A 19,387-nucleotide genomic window follows, 5' to 3' on the forward strand; every position below is an offset into this window, starting at 1 on the left:
AGACCATGTTCTCTAGTCTAAGAAGTTTCTGCTCAGTTTCAAAGTCAGCATAGAAGTTCATAGAATCAACCTTCTCGGCTAACTGAAGGGTGTGTCTATCCCTGGCTCTCATCTCCTCCATTACAGCCTCATCCCACCACTTATAAACATGACACTCTCCATCATCTTTATTACTACATGTGTAGAACCTGCGCCCTGGATCGGTTCTACTATAAGACGTAGCTAGCTGAGGTTGACTCCCACAATAGCAAGTCTGAGGAAAACCGAATTCAACTTCAGGCTGCGGAGGGTACACAAACGCCTGACTGTGCTCGTACTCTAACTGAGCTTGGTCTTCCTGAATCAGAGCTTCTATTTCGTTGAAGTCACTGTCCGAGGCATCGCCACCAAACGTTGCAGACTGTGAAGGTTGGCTATAGCTGTAATCAAGACCCATCTCTAATAAAATCTGTAATTATAAAATGGCACATTCATTAAAACATAGCAGTAGATTAATTTGTAAAAGGTGACATACAAACCAACCACAGGGTGTAGATTTTGTTCGCCATGTATATAAGTATGTTAGTTTTCAACTATAGATATGATTAATTTGATGGACTGTTATAAGAGATACAGTATGTAACTTATTCACATAGTCTAATCAAAATTCAGTCTCGCAAGAAGTCTACAATTTCATAATGAAGTCTACGCGAGAGGTCTACAATTCAATTTGAAGTCTCCACTTCGAAATGAAGTCTACATATCGACAATGATGTCTATCTACCTTAGAGTTGACTAACCGGAAGCAGAGATGGGTTAGAGAAGATCCGCCCTTAGAGAAATGGATCTGAGACTGGCCGACACAGATCTGAAACAAAAGAAACTAAAAAATTAGTAAACAAACTAAGAGAGAGGTTACATGCATATTGAGACAAGTCAACTAGTTGTTAAACGCGAGAAGACAGAGAGAGATGAAGTACTGTCCGTGAGACTGACCGGAAGCAGATATTTGGACGAGAAGAACCGTTCGTTGGAAGTCGCCGGCGCAGATCTGGAAAAGAATAAAGTAATCGCCATGAGAGAGAAAGATAATTAACTTACTGAGAGATAATTAACTTACTGAGCCTACGGAGCGGACGAAGACTACTTTAAGCGGCGGAAACATGGTGGCTAGAGTTCACCGGAAATCGCCATGAGAGAGAAAAAACAGCGTGGATTAGGGTTTCTTACCCGACAAGATTGAGAAAGGGTATTTATATGCTGGGTAACTTTTCTGTTAGGTTAGAAAATGTTTGGTTTACGGTTTACTTCGTTTAGGTTAATTATTTTGGTTAAATCCGGTTAAGTTAAATTTTGTGTGTAGACTAACAAAGACGTCTACAGATTTATAGACTTTATTGTAGGTCTACGAAACCCTAAACCACAAATCTCAAACCCTAAATAGTTTGCTTGATACTCATAAAGTCTCATTTACTGTATCAAATATCAAAATTACACAAAATATAAACTACTAAACATTAATAAACAGATTTAAGTCAATAAAACAAAAAAATATCAAAATCTAAAGTCTAATTCTAAAAATCTACCACTAAAAGACCTATCATGTTATAACCTTTTGTTCTAAACTATGAACATTGTTTATATCATAGATACCAATTTAGTGTATATTCTTTAGAATTGTTCATTTATATAAAATTTAAATATATTTACTTCATACTATCCATTATATTGATGATTAGTTAAACAAAATAATAGATAAAATTTTGGTGTAGACTACACATCAAGTCTACAAATTAGACTTCGCTGGAGGTCTAAAAATATGTAGACTTCTTTCTCCTACATGTAGACTTCCAAAAGGATAAAAACGTAAATACCACTACGTTTTTTTGTTTGTTCATAAGGACTAAATAGTATTTTCATCTTCCATTTATGTTGGTTCTGTATTTGATTGAAATTGAGGTACACTAATGCATTTGACTTAATATTTAGGTTGGTTTTAGCAACTCTCCCTAGTTTTTAATTAATGAAAAATGAAAAAACAAAATTCTTAATATTAATATGTGTGAAAAATCTTAAATACCAACTAATTTGAAGAAGAAGAAGTATCTGGTAGCTTATATCCCACCTTTTAAAATATATATTAGATTTTTATTCACGGATTGAAAGCGTGAGATATTTTATGTTTTTGTAAATATAATAAAAATAATTAATACTGTTTGGTGTTTTTGACCAATTGTAATTTATGGAATGATTTTTATTGGTTAGGTTAGCTTTAGTTAATTCAAAATGAAATAAAAAATTTATTAATATGTGTGTAAAAACTTAATTACAAATTAATTTGAAAAATAATAGGTATCCGTAACTTATATCTCACACCTTTTTAATATATACTACATTTTGACTCGCGATTTGGAAACGAAAAATATTTTACATTCCAAAAATTCAATAAAAATGTATTAAATACATTGTTAGTGATATTAAAATGATTTACCACCACATTTAAACTCGTCTCGTTTTAAAATCAATATTTATTATTGGAACCGTTTAGAAATAATCAATTTTAATATTTAATAGGATTGTTTATTTAAACTTCAATAATTATATTAGTCTATTGAGATCCGTTTAGATCCATTTGAACTATTCTGAGTTAAAATCCAAAATTATTCTTAACAATTTTGAAAATATATTTATTATTATTTTATTAGTAATAAAATTACCAAAGCAAATGATCAGTTTGATTTATAGTGCACACAGTACTTCCAATGTATATACTATTTACACTTCAAATGTACACACTGTGTACTCGCATGTGTACATTCGCTGTATTCACAAATGTACATTTCTTTTACATTAGGATGTACGCCAACTCGTTGTGCACCAGGATGTACACATTTGTCTACACCCATATGTAAACCAGAGTATACACAGAATATACTCTACATGTTATTCATTGTACTAAGTAAAATAATGATAAAATAATTAATGTTTAGCTAAGTAAATAATTTATCAAAATCTTGAGGATTTCCTCCCTTATGTGCTATTTTTAAATTTTGGTAAAATATTTTGGACTATTTGTAAATATGAATCAAAACTCAAAGTTAAACAGAAAACCAGTCCATGATTTTTTGGAACCTTCATTTGCCCTATTCACCCAAAAAGTTAGGATTATTCTTGAAAATGCCATTAATTTTTTTTTTGAAAATGAGTTTTTACTCTCCCATCCTTATCTTCTTAAAGTATTTACAATATTGTCATTGCCATCAATATACCAACCACCATGAATAACCAATTTGAAGCTCTTCATGCACCTAAAATCGATTTACATTCTTTCTATCTCATTTTTTTATGAATTAAGAACAATATTTATTTAAATTTATCTCTATATTTATCCAAAAAACTCAAGATTTTTATTCTAATTTTTTTTATGGTTCATAGTCATTCAAGCTTACGATTCTTGGTGCGTCTCTTTCGTTTGAGCTTCTGTGTGCTTGGACAAGACTTATGTGTGCTAAACAAGTTATCCCACTGGTTGACTTGGACAAGACAAGACTTATGTATGCTTGGACAAGACTTATGAAATCAAACTTTTTTTCTAGATCCGTCCGTCAGAAGACTTCCACGGAAGCATTCTGGTAGTAGAAGACTTACACGGAAGTTTTCTGGTCAATGCAGATGTTAGTTTTGCAATTGACTTTTACATGTATTTTTAGAGACTTCTATGAAAGTCTTCCACTTTTCTTTGTTAACAAAAAAAATCTTCTATTTTTAGAGACAACTTCGATCTTTTCTTCTATGAAAGTCTTCCATTTTTAGAGACGACTTCTATGTATTTTATATGTATTTTAAAGACGACTTGTATGAAAATCTTCCATTTTCTTGGTTAACAAAAAAAATCTTGAAAACTCCAGAGAAGACCTCCCAGTAAGTCGTCTAGGATAAACATGTTAGTTTTGCATTTGACCGGATTGGGTCAAAAATTTTACTTTTCCTGGACGACTTACTTATAATCCATCTAGCAGAAAAATAAAACTTCGATATTTAATTATAATTAGATGACTTCTATGTAAGTCATTTTAGTTTAATTTTGCAATTGATAGATAACACTTAATTATTTAATTTTATCTGGACGACTTATACAGATGTCTTCCCATAGACGACTTACAAGGAAGTCTTGCAGGATTTTATTCCGAGATTCTTGTCAAACTTTGGTTATTACGTAAGACTTCTGTGTAAGTAGTCTACCGGAAGATTTCCATGTAAGTCGTCCAGATAAAGTTAAATATTTATTTTTTATCTTTCAATTGCAAAAGTAACCTGAAACGAAAGACATGGAATTCGTCTAACTATAACTAAATATCGAAGTTTTATTTTTCTGATGGACGACTTCCTTGTAAGTCTTCTACGAAAAGTTAAATTTCTAACACAATCCGGTCAAATGCAAAACTAAGTTGTTTATCCTAGACGACTTACCAGAAAGTCTTCTCTGGTGTTTTCGAGATTTTTTTTGTTAACAAAAGTAAGCTAATATTTACAAAGGAAGACTTCCAAAGAAGTCTGCTGTAGAATATACTTCTCTGTAAGTCTTTCTTTGTAAATTTTCAATTGCAAAAATAACCTAAATGGACGACATCCTGGAAGTCTACCATAAGACTTCCGTGGAAGTCTTCTACGTCAATGTCTATTAAAATTTCATTTTCTCTAAATCTATAAAGATCTTTTTACATTTTCTTGTTAATTCATGTATATTAGTTAATATTGAGCCTACTGAGTGAAATTTATAAATTAATTGGTGATATTTATGAGGTTACCAATATTTATGTTTATTAAATTTTCTAACAAATCCGAGAATCTACGTAAGTTTTGTAAACTTGTTAAGTAATTTTTAAGATAAGTTTTTTTTTAATTTTCAAAAGTGTTAAGTAACTTCAAGAATATCAAACCATATGGTTTAATGTATCTTCTTAGATTATAGGATATACATTTTAACTTTTATGAAATTTGAAATTTCAATTTTCACTTAAAATTTGAGTTTCCCGCTTAAATTTTAATATCCCGCTTAAATTTCAATTTCTCGTTTTAAATTTAAGTCTTCTGAGAAGACTTCCTAGAAGTTTTCCAGATGAATTCTTAAAGGATTTCTAATGAAAGTTTTCTATCTCTGAACTTATGTAATGTTTGATCTTTTGTGAATTTGACTAAGTTTTCTTAAGAATTTTTCCTGAGAAGTCTTCTCCTATAGTTGTAATTAATTTGACTATTTTTTTTGTTTTATTGTGTTTTGCTATTGAAATTGTATTAACAATTTCAATAATGTCAAGTAATTTTGTCAAGATAATATTGTAGACAATGAACATATTTACCAAAATGTTTCATTAATATCTCTTCAAATTTACAAAAAAAAAAACACAACTGAAAGAGTACACATACAAATCACAAAAGAGACCACAAACAAAACTATTATAAATCAATCCTCCACAAAGACAAGCTTGGACTCTACTTGATATGAGAGAAGACTCGTCAGAAGACTTCTATCTTCTAGTGCACTATATGTTAGAAAATTTTCGAGAAGACTTCCCATAAGTCTTCTAAAGTTTTATTCAGATATGAAAAAACCTAAAAATCCAAAAATGTTCAAATGACTTCAAAAAGAGAAAATAAGTGGAAGATGAGATAGATATACATTTAATAACACACAAAAATACATATCCAAGTGGAAGATGAGAACCATCTCATTAAAAACCTTCAAAAAAAGATAGATTAGTGAGAAAGACATGAGACAAAAATGAAAAATTCATATAAGGTTTGGTGTTTTCATGTTTAAAGAGATTAGAGAGAGGTTGGAGAATTTTAGTTTGGGAAAAAGATAAGAGTTTTATGCAACAATAGGTTACTAAATGAAGAAAAATCAGACATGAAAACTTATAAAACGCTCAGATCTGTAATGAAAGAGGAGAGACATGGGAGAAGACTCTGTCAGAAGACTTTCAAGAAGTCTTCTAACGCATTATATTTTAGAAGACTTCCCAAAATTCTTCCAAAGTCTGATCTAGATCTGAAAAACATGCATATCCAAAAATGTTCAAATGACTTACAAAAAAAAAATAAGTGGAAGATGAGATAGATTTATCTTAAAGAACACACAAAAATACATATCCAAAAAATTTAGATCTACTTTTAAAGGAGTGGAAGATGAGAACCATGTGACAAAACCTGTAAAAACAAGATAAATTTGTAAGAAAGACATGAGAAAAATGAGAAATTGATATAAATTTTGGTGTTTTCATGTTTAAAGAGATTAGAGATAGGTTAAAGAATTTTAGTTTGGGAAAATGTAAGAGATTTATGCAACAAAAGCTTACTAAATGAAAAAAGATCAGACATGAAAACTTACCAAAACGCTCAGATCTGTTATGAAAGATGAGACATGGGAGAAGACTCTGTCAGAAGGCTTCCAAGAAGTCTTATGGAAGACTTCCGGGAAGTCTTTTTTGCACATTATATTTTTGAAGACTTTCTAGAAGTCTTCCAAAGTCTGATCCAGTTATGAAAATCTACATATCCAAACGAAGATCTGAAAAACCTGAATATTCAAAAATGTTCAAATAACTTCAAAAAGATAAAAATAAGTGGAAGATGAGATAGATCTACCTTAAAGAGCGCACAAAAATACATATCCTAGGGGAAGATAAGAACCGTCTGATTAAAAACCTGCAAAAAAAAAGAATATTAGTGAGAAAGACATGAGACAAAAAAAAGAAAAATTCATATAAAGTTCTGTGTTTTCATGTTTAAAGAGATTAAAGAGAGGTTTGAGAATTTTAGTTTGGGAAAAAGGTACGAGCTTTATACAACAAGAGGTTACTAAATAAAAAAAAATCTGTCATGAAAACTTACCAAAGCGCTCAGACATTTAGGAACGAGGAGACATGGGAGAGACTCTGTCATAAGACTTCCAGGAAGTCTTCTAACGCATTATATTTTAGAAGAATTCCGAGGAAAATTTTCAGAATTATTTCAAAGTGTGATCTAGATCTGAAAAACCTATATTCAATCCATGATCTGAAAACCTGCATATCCAAAAATGTTCAAATGATTTACAAAAAAAATGAAAATAAATGGAAGATGAGATAGATCTATCTTAACGAACACACAAAAATACATATCCAAAAAATTTAGATCTACTTTTAAAGGAGTAGAAGATGAGAACATGTGATAAAAGCCTGTAAAAACAAGATATATTAGTAAGAAAGACATGAGAAAAATGAGAAATTGATATAAAGTTTGGTGTTTTCATGCTTAAAGATATTAGAGAATTTTAGTTTGGGAAAAACTTAAGAACTTTATGCAACAAGAGGTTACTAAATGAATAAAATCAGACATGAAAACTTACCAAAACGCTCAGATCTATTATGAAAGAGGAAACATGAGAGAAGACTCTGTTAGAAGACTTCGAGGAAATCTTATGGAAGTCTTCTTGCGCATTATATTTTAAAATACTTTCTAGAAGTCTTCCAAATTCTGATCGAGATATGAAAACCTGCATATTCAAACAAGATCTAAAAAACCTGCATATCCAAAAATGTTTAAATGACTTCAAAAAGAAAAAAAAATAAGTGGAAGATGAGATAGATCTACCTTAAAGAACACACAAAATTACATATCCAAGTGGAAGATAAGAACCATCTGATTAAAAGCCTGCAGAAAGATATATTAGTAAAAAGACATGAGAGAAAAAAATGAAAAGTTCATATAAAATTTGGTGTTTTCATGTTTAAAGAGATTAAAGAAAGGTTGGAAAAGCTTTGTTTGGAAAAGGTAAGAGCTTCATGCAACAAAAAGTTACTAAATGAAGAAAAAGTAAACATGAAAACTTACCAAAATGCTCAGATTTGTTATGAAAAATGAGACTTGAGAGAAAACTCTGCCAGAAGACATCCAGGAAATCTATTCTGGATATGAAAAACCTGCATATCCAAACCTAGATCTGAAAAAAACTATAAATCCATAAATGTTCAAATGACTTCAATAAAAGAAAATAAGTGGAAGATGAGATATCTATCTTAAAGAACACACAAAAATACATATCCATAAAAATTAGATTTACCTTTAAAGGAATGGAAGATGAGAATTCCATGGGATTAAAAACCTGCAAAAACAAGATAAATTAGTGAGAAAGACATGAGACAAACATTAGAATTATATCTTAATTTATATCATTTACAAATGTTTATAATTATATGATTTCAATTTTCCCCATGTAAAATATTTTTATAAATTTTACAAATTATTTTTAAGGTCTACTATACGATAAGACTTCCTAGAAGTGTTCTAGAAGACTTATAGAATCTCAAAATACTTACAGAAACTCAGAAGACTTTCTCGGTTATATTTATAAAAACTAATTCTGTTTTTTTTTTTGTCATAAGGGACTGGTTGTAATTTTACAAGGTTTTTAAGTTAATTTTGCATTTGATTGAAATTTGAGTATATTTTTGCATTTAAATTAAATTTTGAGTTATATTTGGTAAATTCTCCAAATATTTTTTTAACCTTTTAACGAATGCTATTTCGAGGATTATCTCTATTGTATGCTAATGTTTTGAACAAAAAATTGATTTGGTGTTGATGGGTATTTCTCTTTTCTTTTCATTAAGGGAAACTTTCTGCTAATTTTAATTTGTCAATTTTAAAAGTTAATAACAAAAATTAATCAAATTATTAATATAAATCAAGTACAATAATATACTAATATACATATTTTTAAATATTGAAGTATATATAACAAATTGAATTCAGATATTTACATCATAAGTACCAAAATCTGAATTAAACTATATATGAAATCATATTTTCCCTACATACAACTTAACTTTAGAGGTAAATTATACTAGACCTTGACCCGCCCGACCGGGCGAGTATTTATTTTATGTTTTTATCTTTTCGTTTATATTGGATTATGTCTTTATAATATTTAAATACAAATTTAAATTGATAATTAATCTTTTACACTTATAATAAAAATTAAAATTAAAATTAAAAGTTTAATAAAATATTATGATACAAAATTTTAAGTTTCCAAACAAAAATAATATAGGAGTGGGTCATTTTTTCCAATTCCAAAATCTTAGCATACCTTAAAAAATAAAATAAATTTTATAAATACATAAAATATATAAACATATTTGGAAATAAAATTTCTATCAAAATAGATTTGTTAAGAAAAAATAATCTTGCTTTGTTGTTGTTTATTTCTACAGCTTGGCCCGTGATTTTATAAATTTTTTTCAGCATAAATATTTCTTTTCACTTTAATTTTTTTTCTTTGTACTAACAGTATAATATATATATATATATATATATATATATATATATATATATATATAAGTTTGTAAATTAAAATTTATTACATAATTTTTGATATAACATTTTAAAACATATCAATTTTATTTATTACTTTGAATAATTATACTTTGTGATTTTAATTGTCTATTATATCACAGTGTATCATATAAATGAATCCAATATTTAATAATTTATGAATAAAAATCTATATTACTAAAGTGAAATTTATTTTCCTACAGAATTGTTTTCAAAAAGTTTTAAAACGATTTGTAAAAATAGATTCTTAAATCATTATCTTGAGAAAATAATAAAAACAAATATGAAAATGATAGTGGTAACTTGGGCCAGGTGATTTTGAAAAAATTATGACTTTGGCCATAGATGATTAAGAAATGGTTTGTTAGGCTAACGTTATTGATATGTGCACCTATTATCATTTTGGCCATAATAAAATAAATGAATATTAGGAGCAATGCAAAATAAGGAATGCCTTTTTTTTTAGGAAAACCGTTTTTTTTAAATATATTGTTGCCAAATCTTTTTTAGTTTAAAATCTGATTTAGGAAATCATTTAATAAATTAGGAAAAGACATGAATTGCTTAAATGTAAGATTATTAAATATTTCAGTGGCATTGACTTGTAAATAAATAGTAAATCTTAGGGTTGTTTTATATTTGTATTTCTGTTTTAATAATATAGAACTAGATCTTGATCCGCTCGACCGAGCGGGTGTCAATTTTCATTCTTTTTGTTTACACTAAATATTATATATGGTTTGCAATATATGTACTAATATAACATATTTAAAAATAATAATGTGCTTAATTATATCGAATAATTTTTTGTGTACTACAGTAAATTACATGACCAATATTTATTGGACATCATATAAACAAATCAAACATTTGTATAATTAGATCATGTTAACAAATCAAACATTTGTATAATTAGATTTATGTATAAAATATCTAAAAATAAAATTTCTGAATCAAAAGTAGAAAACATATATAAATATGAGTTAGTATGGTATTAAAAATTGATACATTAGTTATAACATTTGTAAGAAAATAAAAACATTATAGAAAATTTATTCCATAGAATATTCAGTTTGTATAGTTGTATCAATAGTTTTCAAAATAGAGAAGGTGTATGCACTGTAAAAATATTTTAAATCATGTTAGCAAAATTTTCGAAAAGTATAGTTTTTTCTGAAATATTTAATTAGTTAATGTGACTTTTATTTTTAGTTATTACTGATAAATAATAAAAATATAATTACATATTTATAAATAATATTGTTCATTAAAAATTCAAAGCTATATTTATTAATTATTTGCAAACACACACACACACATATAAAAAATAGGAAAAAATAATGAATAATATAAGTTAGGTTTATTAATTATTGTTGCCAAACTTTTTTTTGTTTCGAATTCGATTTTGAGAATATATTAATTAAACAGGAAAAACAAAAAAATAATAAAAGTAACACACATTAAATAGAATTCGATTTTGAAAATGCATTAACTAAACAGGAAAAGACAAAAAATATTTAGGAAACACACATTAAATAACTGAAAAAGACAAGCATTAATATCTTCTATGTAATGTTTCTCATTGTTTCTAATAGCATAATAAACCCGACAAAAAAAAAGACAAGCATTAATATAGGAAAATTAATTAAATGCTCGGTGGCATACCATTGTAAATAACACTGAAAACTCATGAACATTTTATAAGTGTACTTCTCTTTTAATAATATAGATATAGATATTAATGTATCCGAGTTTGGAAAATGACTCTTTCTTTGGGTAAGGGTTTCATTTGTCGTAAACAAAAATTTATTTCTAGAATCTAGAAAATAACTTCTCAGTAGTCGAAAAATCTTAGGATTGAACAATGTTTAAAACAAAGGAACACAACAAGCGTAAGATAGGCGCAGAAGATCTCTCGAAGATAAGATCCCAAGATTTGGTATTTGTCCGATTCTTTAACAATGTTCAAAGGAGGAAAAAGAAGACAGGAACACCTGAATATTCCCAAAAAATGTGTTACCTTTCCTATTTCTCATTTCGATCAAATTTACGCAAGAACAAAACACCAAGAAGAACTAACGTAAGAAAATCTAGTTTAGAAGAGGCTGCACGAAGAAATAATTAATTTTGGTTTCCTTGATGAGGAAATCATTACAAATAGACCTATCCTTGTCAAAGAATGTTATTCCGTGGCACCCACGGTTTTAGAGGGTTAAAAATCTCTAATTATTCCAAAGTACAAAATCTTAGTACTGTGTGTCGTCTGAGATTTGTCTTATTGTCTAATTATTGGAATCATGTTCTGACGTACGCCTACACCGACTAGCTAAAGCATCGGATATAAATAGGGTTTAGTACACACGAGAAGATGTTCCTTTTTTTCTTCTATAGAGATGCTCAGCAATATAAACCAATAAATGTAAGATTACCTGAAGTTGCTCAGGAAGCTTGACACCAATAATGGCAAATATTCGCTTCTTGTCACCGCCCTTTCGATGGAAGGGAAACGTCGACAGAGTTAATCATAGAAAATACATATCATTTAATTGCTAATCCAAGAGCTGCAAAGAGGAACTCTAATCTATACTATTAAAGTACAAGCATGTTTTGGATTTTTACTCTTTTTACCCTTACCGAAGAACCTTTCTTTTGTATTCATTAAGGGTATTCTGGACATTCTGCGCATGTTTTGGATTTTTACTCTTTTTACCCTTACCGAAGAACCTTTCTTTTGTATTCATTAAGGGTATTCTGGACATTCTGCGCCAATTTCTTCTTAATTATTTTTTGGTTTGTCATTAATCACCGGTTTTCTAATTTAATTTCGGCCTGCGATTATTTCTTTGTTTGATACTGCATCGATTATTTCCATGTTTGATACTATTATTAACCACCGGTTTTCTAATTCTAAAATTATTAATTTTGACAACAATCATTATCATTTAAAACGATTTTGAAAAATATAAATATATTTTAAACAAATTTCCAACTTATGATCACCGAATTTGTCTTATCATTAGAAAAAAAATCACAATATTAAAAATACCGGGTTACAAACCGGTAATTCGTTCAACCGCAGGTCCGAGTCGGGTTTCAAAACACCGATCAAAACTATAAAACTGTTATATTGATTTATATTTAAAATATCTAATTCAAAATTAAAAACCTAAAAATACATGTACAATATAGTTTTAACCGAACATAAACCCGGATATAAAACACATATATGAGACGGGTTATATAAATGCATATACAAGACGGATTATATAAATGTGATTATATAAAATTTTTACCAAACATAAACCCGCGCTTTGAAAGCGCGGATCAAAATCTAGTACATAATTATATCGCAATCACACAAGATGAATATATATTAAACACAAGATTAACCATCACATGCTTTTAAGTAGTATCTGATACGATAGGGGTTTAATTCGATCCTAGTGCTCATAATAATGATAAGATCCAAAATGCTGAAAGAGGTAGGGAGGGTCCAATGTTATATGTTGGTCTACTGTACGGACACTATCAAGAAAAGGAAGCATCCTAATTTCTCTATAGCAGTGGTCAAAGAATATCGAAATTCCACTAACTATTAGCTAGACCTTCTAAGGGATTATACTCTAATGATCATCATCAAAGCAGCTTCTTTCCAAAAAATTATCCCGTCACTAAAATATATGTGGTTGCTAAAAGAATATTGGGTCACTCTAAAAATCTCTCTTTTCAAAAGATATATTCCCCCAACTGGCTTATATTCTTTTCTCCTCCTACATATAAGGAGCTCCACACTCTATTCAGCTAAACCCAAATCAACCCTGATCTGCATCGTAATACAAACCCAACTTCTCAAAACGCCTATTTTTGATCATACATTTCCACATTTCACACTAATGGCTTCCAACTCAATCAGCACTTCCCGTAGCTCTAACTCGTCATGGACAGCTAAACAAGACAAGCAGTTCGAAGTGGCATTGGCTACATACGACAAGGATACTCCTGACCGATGGCAAAACGTCGCAAGAGCAGTTGGTGGAAAATCAGCTGAAGAGGTGAAAAGACACTACGAGTTGCTCATTAGAGATGTGAATGACATTGAATCAGGACGCTATCCACAACCTAGGTACCGTAACACTAATTGAAGCCTTAAGATTCCTCTTAAGAAATAACTACATGCCTTCACATCCAGAAGAAGACATCAAGAGCATCTATGTATAAGAAAATTCTATGTTATTGCCTATATTATAGGCTTTTATTTATTTCTGTTCGGTTTCCAACTATGTAATAATCTCTCTATTCCACCCTAATCTTATCTATTTAAATTTGAGTCCATACAGTACTAGACAGAAGATCAAGTTTCTCTTGGGCTTTTTATGGAACACCATTAAAGCAAGTTGCGTAGCATAGCATGAGATCAAGAAACAAAATATTCCACACTGAGACCAAGTAAAACAAATCACTGATGTGGAAATAAAGAGTAGAAAATGAATATTTTGAAATTTGAAATGGGTATTATATGTACACACTAGCCGGGTAAAGAGGGGGGATTAAGTTCGAAGTTCAGTGTGAAAGCAGGATAAGTTCATGAATTTCTGGCTAGAGTATAATGCCTGTAAAAAGAATAGCAAAGGCGCAACGACATATTTTTATTGGCTTTAGAAAAAAAAATATAGAGGTGTTTTCAGGGATTTAAAAGCACTAAAATCTAAAAAGAAAAAAAAATGTTTTTACTGAAACCTTTTAACTTACCAACCATTTTCAAAAATAAAAATATGAATAATAATAATACAAAATAAATAAAATATTCAATTAACTTTAATGTTTATATGTTTTTTTGAACATCTTTACTGTTATATGTTCACAGTTCAAACTATTAAATAATATTTAATACTGTTAAGATTTTAAAAATATATACGTATCATATAAACGTAAACATATGTTTTCTATAGAAACTTTTGGTATGTTTATTTGTTTGTAGTGGCTGGGTGAAAATGACAATGGCCACAACTAAAGCCGCAAAGACATATTTTACTGGTTTTAGAAAGAAATGAAAAGAAAATAAAAGAATACTGAAGTGTTTTTTGGGATTTAAAATCACTAAAATCTAAAAAGAAAAATTAACGTTTTAACGGGAAACCTCTTAAGTTACTAAACATTCACAAAAATAAAAAATATGAAACATATACAAAATAAATAAACTACTCTACTAACTTTAATGTTTATATGTTTATAGTTAAAACTATTCAATAATATATTATGATTTTTAAAATAAATATGTACATATAAACGTAAAGATTAAAACTTATGCAATGTTCATTTTGTCTGTTGTGGCAGGTGGAAATGACTATCGCCACAATTAAATTATGTTGGTTAAACAGACACCAGAATCAATCAAGTCCGAAGCTCCACCACCTTATAAAGTACAGGGTCCACAAATGGGACCATTCATAGTTACTAATCTCACTTGAGTTTTTAAATGTTTAGAGTTTATGATTGTTTTAATTAACGCAAAACACAAAAAAAAAAACTCAAAAGTTTACATTTTAATGTAGATATTATCACTTTTATGATCAAATTCATTTTCGATATTGAAATATTGTTTAATATTCTTGACCAAAACTCTAAAAAATAAATATGGAAGTTGTGGATACACCTTACTATTTGATCATCACAAGAGTCGTATTCTAAATTCGACAAATGTATCTTTTTATTTATGTAGAACAGGTTTCCAAAATATAAAGTGTGGAACTTTTGTCTGCTTTGAGTATAAGTTTTATTTTCTTATATATTTGGTTTTGAATTACATTTGATTAAGTAAAAATGTGTTTTGCTTACAATATGATTATAAACCGTATGAAAAAACTCTTGTTAAAGAAGAAAAGTTTAAAATGACTTTATAGTTGAAGACAAAAATTCGAAACTGATTTTTTAAAAAAACTTAAATGTTTTAAAATGGCAAAACTGGAATATTTATCTTATTAATTAAGAGTTCTAATTTTATCAATGATAAAAGATTATCATTGAAATTTGAAATGGTCAAATCTATTCTATTAGTTTATAGTCTTCTTTCATTACTAAGTTTTATTTAATGTTTTGTGCCACTAATATTAAAACACTTATTATATGACTCGTTAACGATACATTTGTATATTGAAATTTGGTCAGACTATGTGAATATGGGCTAACATGATACATTTGTATATGTGAAATTTGGTTCAAATCATTTATAACTTTCACATTTCTGGTTTAAATTAAAATCCAAGTGTAAACATAACCAACACAATAATTCACTCTCATATAAGCACATACGACAGCCTATGCACATTCTTTGAATTATATCATTTAAATATATTATGATTATTTACTATGTAACATTCATTCATATTATCTAAGAAATATTTTCATGATTCAAATTAATTTGAAATATATTACATCAACTATTGTTTTGTATAATATTTTGTTTGGTAAAGTTGGTATAATTTTCGTAATTATGTGTTATTTTATAAAGTTTTTTATATTTTTATACAGTTTTATATTATTTTATGATACATTGCTAATCAGTCATTGCTGATAGACTCAGAGAAGTACTGCCACAAATAATAACAGAGAATCAGTATTCGTTTGTGAAAGGGCAACTGATGGAGAATGTCCTCTTGGCGTCTGAACTGGTTAAGAATTACCACAAAGAGAAGGTATCTCCAAGATGTGCTATGAAAACTGACATATCTAAGGCTTTTGATTCAGTTCAGTGGGAGTGATAATGGGATTTCCGAAGGCTTTTGATTCAGTTCAGTGGGAGTGGTAATGGGATTTCCGAAGCCTTCTCAGTACAAGTCAATGGAGAACTTTCAGGATATTTTCAAAGCAGCAGAGGACTTAGACAGGGATGCTCACTATCACCTTATCTATTTGTCTTGTGCATGAATGTATTGTCTCTCAAGATCGACAAAGCTGTGAGGAGAAGAGATTTTGATATCACCCTAGATGCAAATCTCTCTCTCTAACTCATTCCTGTTTTTCGAACGATTTGATTGTGTTTGTTGAGGGATCAAAACAGTCGATAGAAGGAGCTCTATCAGTATTTGAAGAATTTTCAGTCTGGTCATATTGAAGATCAGTTTGGAGAAATCAACAGTTTACATGACTGGTATTTCTGAAGAAATGAAGCTCAATATTGACATATTTTCCTTTTGCTGAAGGCGATCTTCCAGTTAAGTATCTGGGACTACCTCTCCTGACGAAAGGGATGAAAAAGAAAGATTATTTGCCGCTGACGGAGAAGATTCGAGCTCGTATAACCACCTGGACAAGTTGTTATATATCCTATGCAGGTAGATTACAATTGATCCATTCAGTGCTTATGAGCATATTTAACTTATGGGTCTCTGCATTTCCACTGCCAGGCCAATGCTTGAAGGAAGTAGAACAACTATGCTCGGCATTTCTATGGACATGACCAGACTTAAAGACCACAAAAGCTAAATTTGCATGGTTGGATGTTTGTAAGCTCAAAAGTGAAGGAGGCATGGGGCTATGACCGTGAAAAGAAGTGAATACAGTCTATGATCTGAAGCTTATTTGGAGGATGTTGGTGAAGAAATCACTGTGGGGTACATGGATTTTCAAGAATTTGCTCAAGAAACAGAGTTTATGGGAGGTTAAGAGTACAAGCCAAGTGGGATCTTGGATGTGGAAGAAGATGCTGAAGCTGAAAAATATTTCAAAATATTTTCACAAGAAAGAAGTGGGAAATGGAAAAAATACTCTGTTTTAGCATGTTAATTGGTCTGAAAAGGGAGTCCTGACAGATCTTTTGGGAGATGGGGGAGCGATAGATCTTGGGATTAGCAGATTTGCTACGGTGTATGAAGAAATGTACAATCCTAGGAGAAGTAAAAAACATGGGTCTAATCTCCTGAATGAAATAGAAAGTGAACTTGATATTCTCTGAGGAAATCAGAGCATAGAGATGGAAGACACAGACTTATGGAAGAGAGTTTCTGGATATAAAGATGTTTTCTCAACACATGAAACTTGGAAGTTGCTGAGAGAGGAGTAACCAGCCTGTAGTTGGAGTCATGGTGTCTGGTTCTGAAAAGCCACATCGAAGTTTGGTTTTGTAATTTGGCTCACAATGTTGAACAGATTATCAACTCTGGACAGGATTTCAAAGTGGAGTGCGGGGCGAGATGCAACATGTGTATTGTGTGGAAGCATGCAGAAGACTTGAAGTCATCTGTTTTTCGACTGTACCTACTCAACTCAGGTGTGGGGAATGCTTGTGTAGGGGTTGCTGCAACTCTATTACACTACCAACTGGAATGACTTAGTGGGGATTGTATCGGATAACAGCATTGAGGCGAAGAAGAAGTTCTGTCTCAGATATTCATTCTATTGGGAGAGAGAGAAACAGGCGTTGGCATGGAGAAAATGCTACATTAGTTTCTGTATTGACCAAAACTATCAATAAATGCATTAAGAACATGCTCAGTCTACCAAGCGCAGAGGGGGGGAGCAAATATGTTGGTGTTCTGCAGTTTTGGTTTTCGACAAGAGAGTGAAAATACTTGGAGTAAACCAGATTTATGTTAAACTTTTGTTGCACTTTAGGTAAAAAAGACTTTTTGAAGAATATAAATGTTACATTCATTAAAAAATAGTTCCAAGTATTTGTAAATGGCAAATTTAACATTATTGTGTGTGCAATTTATTTTCAATTAATCACAAATTTCACAAAAACAAAATTATAATAGCCAACCGTTAAAAGCAACTGAAAACTGAAATTATTTCATTTATTTGTTAATGGTTGAACTTCATTCTCAGTTTTATATAGTTAACTGTTAATTGTGGAATAATTACACTTAAACAATACTGGAATATTAAAGTTTGCCCAGTAGCAAATATTTGTGAGATAAAACATCACATTTTCCTAGTCTCTCGAAATCAAGGTCTCACAAACAGAAGAACAATAACTCAATAACAATAAGAACAATTTTTTTAATTAATCTCTTAAGGAAAATATTTCAAAACCTTAATCTCTCACACAAACCCATAAAACTCATAAGTTATGAAACAACCGTGCATCTCCTTATATAAAGAATATATAACTCCTAATCTTTATGAACGTAACATACTTCTCAAATTTCTTTTCGTAATCCACTAAACCATAGCTCAATAGAATTAGGTATTTAACTTTTATCTCAAATTTTCGTTTCTTTCAAGTTCACCGAAGGAGGATTTGTCGTGTCAAGTTCACCGATTTGGAGAATGAGAACTTCAGGTATTGATTGGAATAGTAAAGCAATAGCCATATCATTATTATCTCCCTAAGTTAGGTCTCCTCCTATGGCTTCCCAAACTATGTGTACTTTGAGCGTAATCTTCTTGATATTTTTATCATAAATTTTGTAACTGTCAAATTATCAAATTAAGTTGTATAAAATATTTTACATAAATTTATATCAAGAATATTAAATATATTTTCATCATTTAAATCATGTAAAAACTAAATTTTAATGTAATAACTAAACTATATATTAAACTTTTATTTTTAAATGTTTAAATGTTCTTAAATTACTAGATTTATTCCAATTTCAAAGAAAACTGTGAGAAATTTTTTATCACTTAAAAAATATATCTCACACACGTCTAGTAATAGGTTTGAAAATTAAAAGTAAAATATTTCATTCATATAATTATTATATAGTTGTTGGTATAAATAAAAATTGCTTACCAATTTTATAATCTTAAATAATTGATTTTCTCCTTTATTGTTTGAATTGTAGGAAAAAAACGTAACCCACATTTCTACGCGAGTCTTATCCTTTTTATTTGATTAAAGCTCAGAACGTCTACTTTATAGGAAAATATGACCTAGAAGAAAATCTAGGGATTTTTTGTTTTGGTAAAAGAAAATCTAGGGATTTAACAAAAGAAACAGGGATACCGATAATCAACAGCCTCACTTTCCCACTTACCAACTTTCATTTTCATGTGAAATTCCGTTTTGTCCTGACAATGCAAATATATT

The 19,387-nt window shown here is 29.6% G+C and overlaps 1 protein-coding gene across 1 annotated transcript; it reads left to right on the top strand.

The window, feature by feature from the left end:
* The first annotated feature begins 13,164 nt into the window (after positions 1–13,164).
* On the top strand, positions 13,165–13,687 carry LOC108809291 (protein RADIALIS-like 4). Its single transcript, XM_018581435.2, has one exon. It carries the CDS (start codon positions 13,251–13,253, stop codon positions 13,497–13,499), a length of 249 nt encoding a protein of 82 aa, XP_018436937.1. The 5' UTR covers positions 13,165–13,250; the 3' UTR covers positions 13,500–13,687.
* The last annotated feature ends 5,700 nt before the right edge of the window (positions 13,688–19,387 follow it).

Source organism: Raphanus sativus, chromosome 6 (assembly GCF_000801105.2).
Source record: "Raphanus sativus cultivar WK10039 chromosome 6, ASM80110v3, whole genome shotgun sequence".
Taxonomy (NCBI): Eukaryota; Viridiplantae; Streptophyta; class Magnoliopsida; order Brassicales; family Brassicaceae; genus Raphanus; species Raphanus sativus.

What these genes read in the sequence shown, in the direction of transcription:
- LOC108809291 (XM_018581435.2), top strand. Translation starts at nt 13,251, where the DNA reads ATGGCTTCCAACTCAATCAGCACTTCCCGTAGCTCTAACTCGTCATGG.